The sequence below is a fragment of the Mus caroli genome, unplaced genomic scaffold (assembly GCF_978045245.1).
Source record: "Mus caroli unplaced genomic scaffold, Mus_caroli_1 scaffold_4, whole genome shotgun sequence".
NCBI classification, from domain to species: Eukaryota; Metazoa; Chordata; class Mammalia; order Rodentia; family Muridae; genus Mus; species Mus caroli.
The window spans coordinates 2,111,369-2,128,223 of record NW_028227259.1 but is presented as its reverse complement, the minus strand read 5'-3'; the positions used below and the strand labels follow the sequence as shown (position 1 = coordinate 2,128,223).

Genomic DNA, 16,855 nt, shown 5'->3' with positions numbered 1-16,855 from the left:
AGGCACATGCTGAGGTCAGAGGGTGCTTCCTCAGCATTTTAACATAGTCCTCTGGGGGAGCAATGACAGTGTGCTATGTTTCCGCTTGAGGACGCCTGTGTCATGTCAAAGCCTTTCAGTGCTCTTGCTCGAGAATCTATCAACTCACAAACATGGTGTGTTGGGATTTCAAGTCTCTTATAAAGATGTGCCTCACAGTTGCACAGCAGAGGTAGTGTTGCTAGAATGCAATCACTCTGGTATTTTGGCATTAACACAACTAAAGTCCTCAGAGTTTGAGAGACACCGATCTTTTCTCTGGAATGAGCTCTTTTCTGGTATATGTGAATTTCTTCATATTTGTGTTTCAAGGACTGTCAGATCTGGCTTTTAAAAGACCTGTATCAGACCCCTAGCTGGAATGTTCATGTCTTGCTTGGTTTCCCTCATAAATACCAGAACATAAAATAACCTTTCTGGTTTTCATGAACGTCTGTGAGTCTGATTTGCTTCTGTGAAGGGCCCAGCATGTTGCTTTGTGTATTTGCCTGTAGGCTGCTTGCCCTTCTACCTCTTTTGTTCCCTTCTGTATTCATGGCACCTGACACAGGGCTGACCTACACATAGTGTTTGTGACATGAGTGAGAGAGTGAACGGGTCCTGTTACTTATACCCAAAAGGATTTGAGGATATTATCTGTTATATAAACATACAATTAGGGTGCTCGCTTGGAATATAAGCACAGTGATCCATGGCTATGCTAATTATTCACCCAGAACCAAGCGGGCTTTCTCCATGAAGCAATCCCAAGAAAGGCGCTGGGGTTGCTCCATACAGTTATGCCCCTGCCAGATGAGAGGGGCCTTCACGATAGCCATGGTTCTTTCATTATGTTCACTTTTCTTTTGACCAGCTGAGAAAATGAACTTATTAAAATATAAAGGAATTATAAATTCAAATTTCGAACAGCCAAATAGATCCATTCTGAAGAGTGACTAGCACAGTAGACAGGTGGTAGTCTGTACGTTATGTTTTACATCCTGAGATTATAATGTCATTTGTTCCTTTTCCTGTCTTCAGACCCTCTCTCATGCACCCAACCCCTGCTCTCTTTGAAATTCATGGCCTTTTTATTTTCTGGGTTGTGTGTGTGTGTTCAATTGTCTTCGTCTTATTCCTTTGTGTTTAATTGGGATATATATGTATATATATATCCACAAATACATATAGTCATTTTTATATCAAGTTCTAAGCAAATTGACATTCTGTGGTACTAATATGTTACAGAATATCAAACCTATTTTTGAGACATTTTATGATCTCTCTGCTGCCCCTCTCCTTGCTCACTCTTCCCAAGAGAGAAATATCCACATTCAGCCTTTCATATCTTTTGCACAAACTGGAGTGGGGTGTCTTTTAATTGGTTGGTTGAACTTTCTATGCGCTATGTCCTCGTGTTATTGAAGTTCTAAACACAGCAGAATCTTGTAAGTTACAGGAGCATCGGGGAGAAGAGAAGACTAGAATTTAAAATGAAGTGCTTGGGTAACACAGTGCGTACCTATAAGCACATGCATGAAAGCCAGTCAAGGCTTTATCTTCCGGAGGGTCACAGTTTGCTTCAAGCCGTGTTGGGTGGGTTGCTTTTAAGCAGTAAAGCTTTACATACGTACGTACATTGCTCTGCAGTTGCTTGCCTATGGAATATCTCCAAGTTGCAGAGCACACCAGTCTGCTGCCCCAAGTCATGATGCCTACCTAGCACGTCATTTCTCCTCTGCAGGCTCTTCCCCCTGGTCCCCTGCTGTGCTGCGACCATCCTCTGTAGTGTCCCTCAACAAGAGAAGGTGAAAGTCAGCCTGCAGGTTTAAATTAATTGCACTCCTTGGTGAAGCTGACTTAGCCAGTGCTTTAACTACACTCTAAACCCCTAGTTTAACATGATTGGGAAGAGAGAGCTAACATGACAGAAACAAGTAACAGTGCGTTCAGCTGAAGGTGAACAGGGCAGAGCATGCATATGCAAATACTGGAATAATCAGATGCCATTATGTGTACAAGTAGTTGACTGTTTGTTATCAAATACACTAGTTTTTTATTCTGGGCATTCATTTCAATATATTTTTGTTTCTAGATACTAGATATGCTTGCTCTTAAAGCTGTGTATCTGGCTAGTCAGGAAGATGTGGGGTGCAGGAAATAGTGTGTGCATTCCTGCATTACTACAGTTTAGTTTTCCTCATGTGGAAAAGGACACCACTGTTTAGTCACTCTGACTTTGGGGGCTTTGTCTGTATACATGTGTGAGTGTTTCCCTCTCAGAATCTGTAATTTTGCATGTTTACACTTGAGTGTCAACTGTAGTCAGTTCTGTATGCCCAGAGCATCTGCTGACTCGTAGGTACATGTGTAGGGAGTATATCCTGACAGAATTGAGATTTGATGTGGGTGGTGATACACATGGAACAGTGAAGCTTCAGTATTTTCATTTTTTACTCCCATTTCCTATGATACATTTTATTTCCACTGTGTCTCTTATACATAGATAAAAATGACATATTTCTAAAAATTCTATTAGCGTATCTTGTCAAGCTTTAAATGGAGGCATAACTTAGAACTAATATTTATGTGTAGTCATTAATTAAGTGTAAGAATAATAATTTACTTGTAAATGTAAGGTTGTGTTGGTTTTATCTGTAATAGGCTTCTTGTTCTTCCTAAATGATACAAATTACTCAAATTGCTTTGTAGAGACTACAAAGTTAAGAGAATTCAATTTGTTCTACAAGGACATTTGATGTAATTAAATTTTTAAATATTTTTTGCTTTTCAAATATCAGACTTTAGATAATACTTTTCTAAAAACTTTGGCAAAGAACTCTTATTCGAGTTTCTCCCTCCCTTGTCATTTCAGTCTTAGACATAGAATCCTTTCACCAGCTCTACCACTCTAGCTGCCTGAATTTCACTGTGCCTCACAATGCTGTCCATGTCAATCAGAAATTATACATCCTATTAAAGTGAATAGATCCTGTTAAGGAACATCTTCAGAACAATGGACATTTACAATTAGGCAGATGGATGGCTGGTTCTCTCGTTCTCTCATTCATTCTCTCTCTCTCTCTCTCTCTCTCTCTCTCTCTGTCACACCACACACACACACACACACACACACACACACACACACACACCACCACCACCACCACCACCACCACCACCACCACCACCACCACCACCACTGTAATGTAATGCCTGGTTTCTGTTCTCTTTTTTTACACTTGTGATTGTAACATATGGCCAGATGCACCTACTTGAGTAAACTCTGCAACTCTATGATCACTGCAAATTAACTACCCTTTGAGTCATTATGGAAATATAAACGTATTCTCAGGCTGTGTGTGAAATTCCAATGCATCCTAAACTGGAAAGTGGAGAACAGTCTGGTGCCTTGACTCCTCGCTTTCTGTAGAACCACCATGCCATCCATCAATACGCTTTCCTGACCTTCCCTTCCAGGTATTTTCAGATTTTGATCCCTGTTCTCACTGCATTCACTCCTCCACTATAGCCCGAATCACGTGCTCTCACTCACAGATAGTTGCAGTCTCAACTGAATGGCCAGAGTGGTCTTTAAAAGAAAAAGTCATTTATCAGATTTGTCCTTCTGCCCATTCTTCAGCATTCTTCACTTCAGCTGCCCTCACCTCCAGCCTCGTATGCTCCTCCCTGAAATGCCAGGTCCTTGAAAGCAGAAAGCCTTTCTATTTGGTTCCCTTCAGACCCAAGAAGTCTGCCTGACTTCCCATACAATTACAGAATGGATTAGCAGTTTATATAAGACAAATGCTAATAAGAGAATGATGTTTTTTAAAGAAAACATGAGGTACTTTGGTTATGGAACGGGTGGGTGGGTAAGAGGGTGGCTAGGTGGCTGCCTGGGTCGGTGGATGAATGGATGAGTGATGTGTGTATTTATGAGTGGGTGAATAGTTGGATAAATGGATACATGCATGGTGGGATGGGTGGATATGTGGAGTGGTCAATGAATGGATGGATGAATGTATATGTATGTGGGGGTGTCTTAGTCAGGGTTTCTATTCCTGCACAAACATCATGATCAAGAAGCAAGTTGGGGAGGAAAGGGTTTATTCGGCTTACACTTCCATATTGCTGTTCATCACCAAAGGAAGTCAAGACTGGAACTTGAGCAGGTCAGGAAGCAGGAGCTGATGCAGAGGCCATGGAGAGATGTTCTTTACTGGCTTGCCTCCCCTGGCTTGCTCAGCCTGCTCTCTTATAGAACCCAAGACTACCAGCCCGGAGATGGCACCACCCACAAGGGGCCTTTCTCCCTTGATCATTAATTGAGAAAATGCCTTACAGTTGGAGCTCATGGAGGCATTTCCTCAACTGAAGCTCCTTTCTCTGTGATAACTCCAGCTGTGTCAAGTTGACACAAAACTAGCCAGTACAATTGACCCCTTGTCAACTTGACACACAAACACATCACTAGTAAGCCTCAACCCTTACATTTTTATTCATCCCCAAGGTCTAAATAACTTTAAACGTCCCACAGTCTTTACATATTCTTAAAATTTCAATCTCTTTAAAATATAAATCTCTTTTAAAATCCAAAGTCTTTTTACAATTAAAAGTTTCTTAACTGTGGGTTCCACTAAAATAGTTTTTTCCTTCAAGAGGGAAAAATATCAGGGCAAAAGCAAAAATCAATCTCCAACCATCCAATGTCTGGGATCCAACTCACGATCTTCTGGGCTCCTCCAAGGGCTTGGGTCACGTCTCCAGCTATGCCCTTTGTAGCACACACGTCATCCTCTAGGCTCCAGATGCCTGTACTCTACTGCTGCTGCTGCTCTTGGTGGTCATCTCATGGTACTGGCATCTCCAAAACACTGCATGACCCCTCCAGTCCTGGGCAGTCAATTGCAACTGAGGCTGAACCTTCACCAATGGCCTTCCATGGCCTCTCACAATGCCAAGCCTCAGCTGCTCTGCGTGACCCTTTCATGCCTTCAAAACCAGTACCACCTGGGTGACCCTTACACATTTCCAAGTCCCACTGCAGCAGGAGTACAACCTTGGCTATCTTTGAAACACAGCCTAGTTGTGCTTTCAGAAAACACTTCCCAGAAGATGTCACCTCAATGATGCTGGACTCTTCTTTTTTTTTTTTTTTTTTTTTTTTTGGTTTTTCGAGACAGGGTTTCTCTGTATAGCCCTGGCTGTCCTGGCACTCACTTTGTAGACCAGGCTGGCCTCGAACTCAGAAATCCGCCTGCCTCTGCCTCCCGAGTGCGGAGATTAAAGGCGTGCGCCACTACACCCGGCTTGCGCCACCACGCCCGGCTTTTTTTTTTAATATATTTTCCTCAATTACATTTCCAATGCTATCCCAAAAGTCCCCCATACCCTCCCCCCTGCCCCCCATTTCCCTACCCACCCATTCCCATTTTTTTTTTTTGCCCTGGCGTTCCCCTGTACTGGGGCATATAAAGTTTGTGTGTCCAATGGGCCTCTCTTTCCAGTGATGGCCGACTAGGCCATCTTTTGATACATATGCAGCTAGAGTCAAGAGCTCCAGGGTACTGGTTAGTTCATAATGTTGTACCACCTATAGGGTTGCAGGTCCCTTTAGCTCCTTGGGTACTTTCTCCAGCTCCTCCATTGGGAGCCCTGTGATCCATCCACTAGCTGACTGTGAGCATCCATTTCTGTGTTTGCTAGGCCCCAGGATAGTCTCACAAGAGACAGCTATATCAGGGTCCTTTCAGCAAAATCTTGCTAGTGTATGCAGTGGTGTCAGCGTTTGGAAGCTGATTATGGGATGGATCCCTGGGTATGGCAGTCTCTAGATGGTCCATCCTTTCATCACAGCTCCAATCTTTGTTTCTGTAACTCCTTCCATGGATGTTTTGTTCCCAATTCTAAGAAGGGGTACAGTGACCCCACTTTGGTCTTCATTCTTCTTGAGTTTCATGTGCTTAGCAGATTGTATTATATATCTTGGGTATCCTAAGTTTTGGGCTAATATCCACTTATCAGTGAGTACATATTGTGTGAGTTCCTTTGTGATTGTGTTACCTCACTCAGGATGATGCCCTCCAGGTCCATCCATTTGCCTAGGAATTTCATAAATTCATTCTTTTTAATAGCTGAGTAGTACTCCATTGTATAAATGTACCACATTTTCTGTATCCATTCCTCTGTTGAGGGGCATCTGGGTTCTTTCCAGCTTCTGGCTATTATAAATAAGGCTGCTATGAACATAGTGGAGCATGTGTCCTTCTTACCGGTTGGAACATCTTCTGGATATATGCCCAGGAGAGGTAATGCTGGATCCTCCGGTAGTTCTATGTCCAATTTTCTAAGGAACCACCAGACTGATTTCCAGAGTGGTTGTACAAGCTTGCAATCCCACCAACAATGGAGGAGTGTTCCTCTTTCTCCACATTCTCGCCAGCATCTGCTGTCACCTGAATTTTTGATCTTAGCCATTCTGACTGGTGTGAGGTGGAATCTCAGGGTTGTTTTGATTTGCATTTCCCTAATGATTAAGGATGTTGAACATTTTTTCAGGTGCTTCTCAGCCATTCAGTATTCCTCAGGTGAGAATTCTTTGTTCAGTTCTGAGCCCCATTTTTTAATGGGGTTATTTGATTTTCTGGAGTCCACCTTCTTGAGTTCTTTATATATATTGGATATTAGTCCCCTATCTGATTTAGGATAGGTAAAGATCCTTTCCCAATCTGCTGGTGGTCTTTTTGTCTTATTGACGGTGTCTTTTCTTAATCACCGCTAATTTCTTAGCTCCAGCTAACCAGCATCAATAGTCCCAGTAGTGCAAAGTTTTTGCTTTAGTAGTTCTGGTATCTTGTTAATCACAGCTGATTCTTCAGCCCCAGCTAACCAGAACTACAGAATCTTCACTATCAAAACAGTAATGGTCCTGACAAGGGTCTTTAATTTTTCCCTCTGAAATTTCACAAGCCAGGCCTCCATCTTCCGCACTGTTCTCAACACTATCTTCCAAGCTCCTACACAACATCTGACAGAGCTCTTAACAGCGAATGGATCTTCAAGCCCAAAGTTCCAAAGTCATTCCACAGTCCTCCCCAAAACACGGTCAGGTTGTCACAGGAATACCCCACTCCTGGTCCAACTTCTGTATTAGTCAGGGTTTTCTAGAGTCACAGAACTTATGGATAGTCTCTATATAGTAAAAGAATTTATTGATGACTTACATTCGGCAGCCCAATTCCCAACAATGGTTCAGTCGCAGCTGTGAATGGAAGTCCAAGGATCTAGCAGTTACTCAATCTCACACAGCAAGCAGGCAAAGGAGCAAGAGCAAGACTACCTTCTTCCAATGTCCTTATACTGTCTCCAGCAGAAGGTGTAGCCAGATTAAAGGTGTGTTCTACCACACCTTTAATCCCGGATGACCTTGAACTCAGAGATTTAATCTTCTGGAATCCATAGCCACTATGCCTCAAGTTCTCCACACCAAGATCCAGATCAGAAACTTCTATCTCCAAGCCTCCAGATAAGGGTCACTGGTGAGCCTTCCAATTCTGGATTGTAGTTCATTCCAAATATTGTCAAGTTGACAACCAGGAATAGCCACTACAGGGGGGATGATGTATGTATGTATGGATGGATGGATGGGTAAGTGTATGTATGTATGTAAGTAAGCATGTATGTATGTATAAGTGGATGGGTGGATAGATGTATGAGTGTATGTATGTGTGAGTGGATGGATGGATGGACAGACCAATGGACAGACAGGTAGATGACTGCATAGTGTTTCCAGTCACTCCTTTCCAGCTCACTGTACTTTATATAGGAAACTGTGTTTTTACTTCATCTGTTTGCTTTTCTTATAGTATTCTCAGTCATGAAATATCCTGTAACACAATTAATATAAGTCACGTAGATTTCCTCAATCATAGCTTATAAGTTAAAGCAGACAGTTCTGGCAAGACAGTATTGATAAAGGCATCAACTGATGTTAAGCTAAATCATACCCATTCAATATGAATCATTAAAAAGAAGCCAGTCTGTTTGGAAAAATAAATGGTGTGCTGTCCCTGAAAGATGCCCATGTGAACAGAGCAGAGATTGCATGCCATCCTTTTCAGAAAAGTGTGTCGTGATGGGACTCCGTGGAGGTTTCCATGGGAGCTAAGCATGCTTGAGCATTCTGTTTTGTTTACAGATGGCCTGCTTTCATTACCCACCAGAGTGTCTAAAGGTGTGCCATACAGCTCCGCTTTCTACACCTGAACTATGTGTTATAGCTTATTGCTGTTACAGCATATTGCCCCGCTGAACACTGTAGGTGATTATAACACAGGATTTCTCTATCTAAGTATAAACACATGTACTTATGTATAAGCACAAAAAATACAGCAAAAATAGAATATAAAAGGTAATAAATAATTCAACTGTGTGGAACTCTCATGATGGCTGAAGCTCACCAGACTGAAGTTTGCTCCATGTGAGTCAGTTAAGTGGAGAGCTTGTGTGAAGCTGAAGGCATGGCAGTCCACCCGACTCGTGTGGGCAATACAATACTCTGCATGTAATTTCCATTCTTCAACAATAAACTGACTTAGCTTAAAGCTTTTTTTAATGCATGTGAGTATATACATGGCCACTGTCCTCAGATACTAGACGAGTGCATCAGATCCCATTACAGATGGTTGTGAGTCACTTTGTAGTTGCTGGAAATTGAACTCAGGACCTCAGGATCTCTGGAAGAGCAGTCAGTGCTCTTAACCTCTTAACCGCTGAGCCATCTCTCCAGCCCCCAGCTTAAAGCTTTTATACTTAAAATGTTTTAAATGTTTAGACTCTTGTAATAATACTTAAGATATAAGACATATCCTTATGTTAAAAGTATGTTAAAAGTCTTTTCCTGGTTGTTTTGTTTTGTTTTGTTTTGTTTGTAATAGAAGCCTCATGTATCCTGGGCTGGCACTGAACTCAGTAGCCTAGAATGACTTTGAACTACTGATCCTCCTGCCTACATCTCCCACTGCTGGGTTTACAGGCCCACACACAGTGCCTGGGTTATGCAGTGCTGAGGATTGAACCCAAGGTTGTATACAATCCAGCTATCTACAGCTACCTATCAGCTTTTGTCTATTTAGTTTATTTTAAACCATTTGTGGGGTATGGGTTGGGAGGACATGTGCTGCATACCTTTAATCCCAGAACTCAAGAAGCAGAGGCAGGTGGATCTCTGTGTGTTCCAGGCCAGCCAGAGCTATGTATCTGTCTCAAAAAACAAACCAACCATAAACATTTATATGGTGTGTGTGTGTGTGTGAGTGTGTGTGTACATGCACACATGCTTTTAGAAGCCAGCAATGTTCCTCAGTGAAAACTACTCTTTTTTGAGACATCACTATTTCTCTCTGGTCTGTAGCTCACCAACTAGACTAGACCAACTGGCCAGTTAACTTCAGAAATCTGCCTGTCTCTGTCACCCTAGTGAAGACATTGCAGTTCTGGGCCATCACACCCAGCTTTTCTTATCTGGGTTCTGGGAATCATCTCCTTGGCCCTAAAATCATTTAGTCTTGTGATCCTTTCCAATTGTTTCTGTTAGAAATTAAACATGAACGTTCACATAGCACTACACAGGATCAGGGCCATCAATATGGAGGTCTGCAGTACTACAACCTGTCCCACTGGAAGGTCTTCAAGGGCCATAACACTCAGCAGCCTATGACTACGGTGCCAGGGATACTTCTGTCCTAATTACAGTTTCTATTGTTTGTGTTGAAATACCACAACCAAAGTAACTTGGAAGGAAAGGGCTTGTTTCGCGTTGCCCTTCTAGAGACTAGTCCATCAATGAGAAGAGTCAGGGCAGGAGTTTAGGCAGGGCTGAAACTGATGCGAGGCTTTGGAGGAGTTCTACTTACTGGTTTCTTCCTGCTTTCTTGTATATCCCAGAACCACCTTCACAAAGTGGCCTCCAGCAATGGGCCAGGCCCTCCCACCTCAGTCACTAATTAAGATAATGCACCACAGGCTTGCCTACAGGCCACTCTGATGGTATCATTTTTCTCAAGTGACTCTCCATCTTCCCAAATGACACTACCTTGTGTCATGTTTCTATAAACCTAGCCAGCACAATTTCCTAAAGATCTGAATAGATAGATAAACACATAGAGCTGGGGAAGAGTAACCATTGAAAGTACGCTATAGTAAATATATAAACTGATAACATAGTTATTACTATCATTGTCATTATTCTTAATTGTATGTAATATGTGTGCAGTGTTTTATGACCTGGCAGCACAGTTGGTTTGTGTGCACCAGTGTCATCATAAGCACATGTGTGACAGATACATGGTACTATGGCTTTACAGCCACTACGGCATTGTCAGGTAATAGGAATGTTTTACCTGGATTTCAAGTGGACAAGACCACCATTGTATACATGTGTACAATCCATTCTTGACAAAATCATCATTATTCATACCTGACTCTCTGTGTCTATGAGACAACTTGACATCCCCTTAAAAGCATCTCTGAACTGATAAAGAACTGGTGGCCATAATTACAACTGGTACCAGGTAGTATGTGGGATGTGTGAATCTGTGGTTGGACAAATATATGAAAGGCTGGTAACAGCTAGTCCTGCAAAGCCTGGATGAGAGGAGGCGCTCTTCTTTATTGTTGTGGAGAAATGAAAAGTAGCTCTCCGGCATCTATGAAAATATAAGTCACGAATCCCACATAACAAGCAGCCTTATACAGTGTGTCTAACAAGTAAAACATCCCTATAATGGGGTAGACTCTCTGGTGGACCCACTGAAGCATCATGTGTAACTTGGCTTTGAGCATGTGTTAGTACCATGTATCATAAGATAGGAGACCCAACATTGCTACATTTGTTCAAAGATACTGTTATATAACGCAGACAAGTTTCCCTTGAGCGGTGTCCTGATGTTCATCATACGGTTCTGAGAATATATTTTGTGTTTATTATTCACTTAGTAAATAGTAAACAAAGTAGATTATGAAAGAAATCCCCCTCAGCCAGACAGCAGTATTTCATGTTTTCAATGTTATATTCTTCCTGTTGCACTATTTATAAACTGCTTAATCGGAAGAGTTTGGACCTTCTGTGCCTGTATCTAACTATGGTCAAGTCAAACAATATCTCAGGAAAAGGCTGAATTTTCTTGAGTGTGGTGGTGCCTGGCTGTAATCCCTACCCTTGGGAAACACAAGGAGGATTGCTGCAAGCTTGAGGGCAGTCCCAGGGCTGCATAGTGAGCTTCTCTTTTAAAACAAGTTATTCTCTCCAACAGGCTATGATATATATATTTGATACTTAGATTGCTTATTATTTTTCTTTTTTTATTTCAGAACGCTTTACCGTGTACAGCTCTAAAAGCCTTAGACAAGCATGGAATAAGTAAGTCTTTACACAGATACTTCTCTCTCTCTCTCTCTCTCTCTCTCTCTCTCTCCTCCTCCTCCTCTCTCCTCTCTCCTCTCTCCTCTCTCCTCTCTCCTCTCTCCTCTCTCCTCTCTCCTCTCTCCTCTCTCCTCTCTCCTCTCTCCTCTCTCCTTCAACTCTTGAAGTACATTTGTCACAGCATGGTTCCATTCACTGATGCTGTTACTCACCCATTCATTAAGCCCTTTCTGCAAACCATCTACCATGCTTAGACAGAGCCAACAGCAAGTGTGGGTTCAGGTTCTTGGAGCAAGGTAGCACTGTATGAGAACTGTAAATTCTAGAATCTACTGTCACCCACCTTATAACCAAATTTTATGAAATATTTTAGCATTGGCAGACTAACACTTACAGAATATACCATAGTAACTTACCTTTTAACAAATAGCATTGACTACTATAACTGAGTGATAAAAATGGATGTTCCCCATCCCCCCAATATTTACCTCCTTATCCCCCCTAAACCTTACTGGGGAGTGAAACACATTTATCACTTGAAGTCTAAATACTCCTTCTCCCACCCCCCATTTCTTTCATTTCATCTGATCTTACAAAACTATTTTTATTTTTTTGTCTGATGATTTAAAAGGTTGCTACAATGTCCTGACAATCTTAATTTGGTTCCCAGAATCCATACAAAGGCAGAAGGAGAGAGGACTCCACAGAGGTGCTCTCTGACACCACATGCATATAGAGGTCCACACACACCCACAGACAGGGCAATAACAAGCATATACAATATATTTATTGGTTTGAAACTTGACAGAATAGGAAAATTTGAGTTTTGCAAGTTACCCAGGAGCCTTTATTGCAGTTGAGCCTGTGAGTGGAACACTGGACGCTGGAAGACAGGGTGAGCTACCTCTTTAGCTTTCACATCACATTTCAAACACCCCACTGTAGGCAGCCTAGCTGCAGCCCCTTGGATTAAGTAAAGTCTCATTCATTCTACCATGTTCTCTGTAGAGAGTCCGGTGTAACAATCTTACTATGTCTTGTTGTGACATTTTCATTTTCGGCATTGACAACAAAAGAATAAGAAACATTTTGTACAAGAATGGTTTTGCTCAGTGCTGTCAGCAGAGGTAGAGAGATAGAGAGAAACTCTTAGGGTGGCTGTGTTATGTTCTGTAGTAATCTGAAGGATTAAACCAGCCTTTTTTTAATTAACCGTGCCTTTAGAAGAGTGGCTGGAACGATCACTTTTCTCTACTACAAAGCTTTTTAAAAAATAATGCATGTAGCTCATTTTAATTATTAGGATATGTTGACTGTACAAGGTGATGAATTTCGTGATACTTTTCTCATTTACCCTCGATGTTTTTCATGGCTAATTAAAGCTCCATTATGTTTGCGTACCACCTTTTCTTTATCTCTCCACATGTGATGGATGGACACCAAGGTCAGTTGAAGTTGGCTGTTATGAACCGTGCCATGTGAAGCTCAGCTGAGCGAGCGTCTCTGTACTGCGTGTGCTCCTGAGGGTAGTACAGCTGGATCTCATGCTGGCTGTTTTCACTATGTAAAGGGTGCGTTCCCTGGGAGGCACACCCTCTGCAGGCTGCATTCTGAGTTAGTCCTGTTGCAGGAAGATGGGAAAATGGGTGGGCTGGAAACCATAAAACTAAAAAATATGTTAAAATCAGAAAGATAATTATGGCGTGTTTTTTGTTATATCTAGATTTTACACACACACACACACACACACACACGAGCATGTGAATGACATGGAAGTACCACAGGGTGACTCTTCAGGAAGAAGAAAGGACTGGCTGGGTAAGACAGGAAAGGATAATGTAGATGTATAGGGTAATGATACATTTTAATAAAAATATGAAATCCAATCACTTTGTACAATGCACATATGCTAATAACAACTATTTTTACCTTGTAGATTTTTTTAATTTGTAGAAGTTCATAAACTGAAGCAATTTCTGCATTGTCTTGTATTATAGTCATGGATTCAGAATAATTTCTAACAATTCAATTTATTTGAAATATATGTGATGATGAGCTAGTCCAAAAAGTAGTTTGCCATTAAATAAGGTACAAAATTAAATAACAATATTTAAAAAGTTAAAGCACAAAATTAAGTAACAGTATCTTTAAAGGTAGCATTATCGAAGTTGTGGAAGCTACTGGGGGTGTTAGCCTGCCAAGGAGTATGGGGGTTTCTTGAGCTAGAGAACCTTCCATCTAAATAGCTATTAAATAATCCTGTCCACTTTGGAACCACATCTGCCCTCGCTCCCACCAGTGATTTTACTTATATCAGTAACCATGAGCATGATTTTACCTTCTGATTTTTTTTTAGTATTCTATAATAATAGAGCTGTGGTAGAAGATATAAAAAGATGCAGTAAATATCCAAACTGAAAAGCTTAATATAAAATAAATATTATCAGTTTAAGAATGTTTAATGATTACCATTAAAGGAAAGTAAGCCCTTTCGTTTCCTCATACTGAAAGTGCATGATCCAGGAAGCTTTTCCTGCTTAAAGGGGATTTGGGCTAAATGCAGATAAATCTGAATTTCATAAAAATATGTCCTATGCTGTAACTGCTCCAAATAGTCCATTTTATTTCACTGGAATTATGAAGAGTCACGCTATTTCTCTTGTAAATCTCCCTATTTATAGTTGTCTGACATTGGCAAATATGTGCAATTCACCAAGAATTTCAGCCACTTAAAAGATCTTTTATTATTTTGGCTGGAGAAGAAGCCTTAGTATACATTCTCCAGCAAAGAGAAGGGTGAGATTCCAAGAACACATTTGCTTGCTTTGGAACTTTTTAACAGCTGAACGAGTTGGGAGGTATGAAAGTTTTGAAAAAAGAACTAAGGGCAAACCACTAAGTCAAAGAAGACACAGCTGGAAAATAGAGCTCATGGCTGGGAAGGCGGGTCTGGCCAGGCTCACCCCGCCCTTCCCCTAAAGTGCTGGTCCTGCAGGTGATACGTGTGCTCAGGAGGCACAACTAGGTTTTTCCTAAGAATGTGTGTAGTTGGTGTTAGTAGATGTGCAGTAAATACCAAGGCCATGGTGAGGCGACCTTCGGGTGTGAAAAAATAGAAAAGGAAACACTTCCCTGCCGTGTTTCTATATCCGAACAGAGCCGTGAGCCCTAATTTGGAAATTTTAGAAATAGCCCAATGTTGTGGTTTTGAGCTTTCCTTGAACATTTTATCCAATTTGATGTTTTACCTCCAGAACATATTTTAAAGATGACCTGGAGACAGGTGTGCTATACGTGCACAAAGCATAGATAGGAAGGAGTGTTTGGAGAACAGTCTTTCCCTCTGTATACTTACGTTAGGGCACTCTACTGTTTTTCTTGCTATGGTATCTCAGTGGATCATTAAGATTTAAATCAGCGCCTCTCACGAAGCAGAAAGATCATCTTTCCCACTCTGCCACCTTCGAAGTTGATTTAGAACCTACCTAACAAAGCAATGTGCTATGAAGTAAGTAGGTTAGAGATGGACATTTCCTGGCCAGCCTAGCAATAAGGTGAAGGTAAGAACACAGTCTGGACACTAGGGGGCGCAGCTGAGTCAGCCAGATCTAAAAGTCATCCACTCGCACATTTTGTTCACTCTTGACAACTTTTGTTATAATTCTATTTACTTCAAAGTAGCTGTTTTAATTTATTTAGTGCCTGGAGAGTTCCCTTCATAATATTTCCAAGAAAATTATTCTCTGCATCATTGATTGGCTTTGAGGTAAGGGAGTATGGGGTGATCAGCTCTAAAGCTGACATTTTGGAATCGCATCCTCTCATAATTTGAGGATGGCTGCAATTACCAGCCGCCTGTTTGTGCAGATTTCAGTGCAGCAGTAGAAGGATGTGTGGAGTCTAGTTTCTCACCACATTCTGTTCCCTCAAAAATGTCATTTTCAACCTGTAAGCAAACAGCTGTTGTATTTGGTCTTGGACACACATGAGTGGTATGGTTTCAAGGCCCCAGAGCTCCCCTGCTTGTTCAAACACCACTAAAGCAGCTCCTGGGGACATTCGTTTTCATAATAATGACTCATTAGTTTGGTGCCTCAAAGCATTGTTTGGCTGTGCGCTAGGCAGATCCAGGAAAGTCCCTGGAGTTTGCAAACAGGGAGTGCTGAGAAGAAATGGGAGAGGATCAAATAATGAGAGATATTGTGTGGGTCCTGGAAGGTGTCCTAGAAACCCCAAACCCAGATAGAATTGGATTGTGTGAAAACATACAGTTGGGGCATGTTCCGTGACAAAGAGAACTAGCTGAAGGCTTTTCCGATTACTGATCAGTAATAGCAATATGAAAACAGGGTGAGAGGCGAGTGATCAATGCAATTGAAAAATTATGGCTTGGGAAATATCCCCCTGTGAGTCTTGTGAAAGGAGTCCTATTGTGGTATACTTAGAAATAGCCAGGTTTTATTTGTTCTTAGCACATCTTTGGGTAGAAAGATCTCTTTCAAATTTGACATCCTTCTCAGCCTGGGCTTTCATGCAGCAGAGAGCAGGACAGAGTGGAAACCTGGTTGCAGTCCTCAATGGAAGAAGAAGATGTTTCAGGATTCTGAGCACAGTCCTCCAGCTCACCCCTTCCTTGTAGCATTACTGGGGAGTTTCCTGTTGTAGGAAGAAGGTTGGATTCACAGCTAAGTGCAGGGGATGGCTCTGCCAGTCACCCACTCACTTCCTGCAAGTCAGACTTCTTAGCTCCTCTGCAGGCTCTCACTGCCCTGAGGGACTTAGACCCTGATTTTGTTTTGTGTCATAGCCAGATTTCTTCTCCCCTTTTGCGGGGTAGCAAAAACCCATTGTCATTAACAGTTTCTGGGGGTGGTTGAGGGCAGGCCCCATGCTGTTGGCTGTATGTCAGGTGACAGGTTTTGTTCTTCTGATGGACAGGAAATAGCTATCTTCTCTCTTGCTAATTGGCAGTATGTGCCAGGCTTGGGAGTTGGCAGCAGTCATTGTTTTTCATCCTTTGGATTACATTTTGGCCTCTTCATCCAAAAAGTACACTGGCTTCTGGTGTGGTTAATGCCGTCCTTCTGCTGGGCAGCTCATTAAGGAGGAACACCCAGCAGTAGTTTCTGAAGCTCCCAGAGCTCTCAGGGGCAGGTCGGCTGCCAGGAGAGGCCTTTCCTGAGCTGTGTCCTGAACAGATTCCAGCAGGGCTGTTCTGCTTCTGCCAGCATGAAGTGGCAATTGCATTCTTTGACCAAGGTACCATGGACTAAGAATGTTGTCTAAAATTGTGATTGCACACTTCTGGGAGGCAGAACTCTGGATGTCTGCAGCACTGAGTTACAGAAGGCAGAGTCACATACAGATCAGGTATCTCTCTGTGTTGTAGGCCTTGGTCAGTGGTAAGGTCCAGCC

At 41.9% G+C, this 16,855-nt stretch overlaps 1 protein-coding gene across 7 annotated transcripts in view; it reads left to right on the top strand.

Annotated features, from left to right (window-relative positions):
- The window catches only part of Cdk14 (cyclin dependent kinase 14), a 648,997-nt gene that overhangs the window by 510,513 nt on the left and 121,629 nt on the right, over positions 1 to 16,855 (top strand). For all 7 annotated transcript variants that reach the window (XM_021162869.3, XM_029477257.2, XM_029477253.2 and 4 more), the window contains one exon: positions 11,389 to 11,437. In XM_021162869.3, coding sequence (XP_021018528.1) covers positions 11,389 to 11,437 — 49 coding nt within the window. The remainder of the gene's footprint in view (positions 1 to 11,388; positions 11,438 to 16,855) is intronic.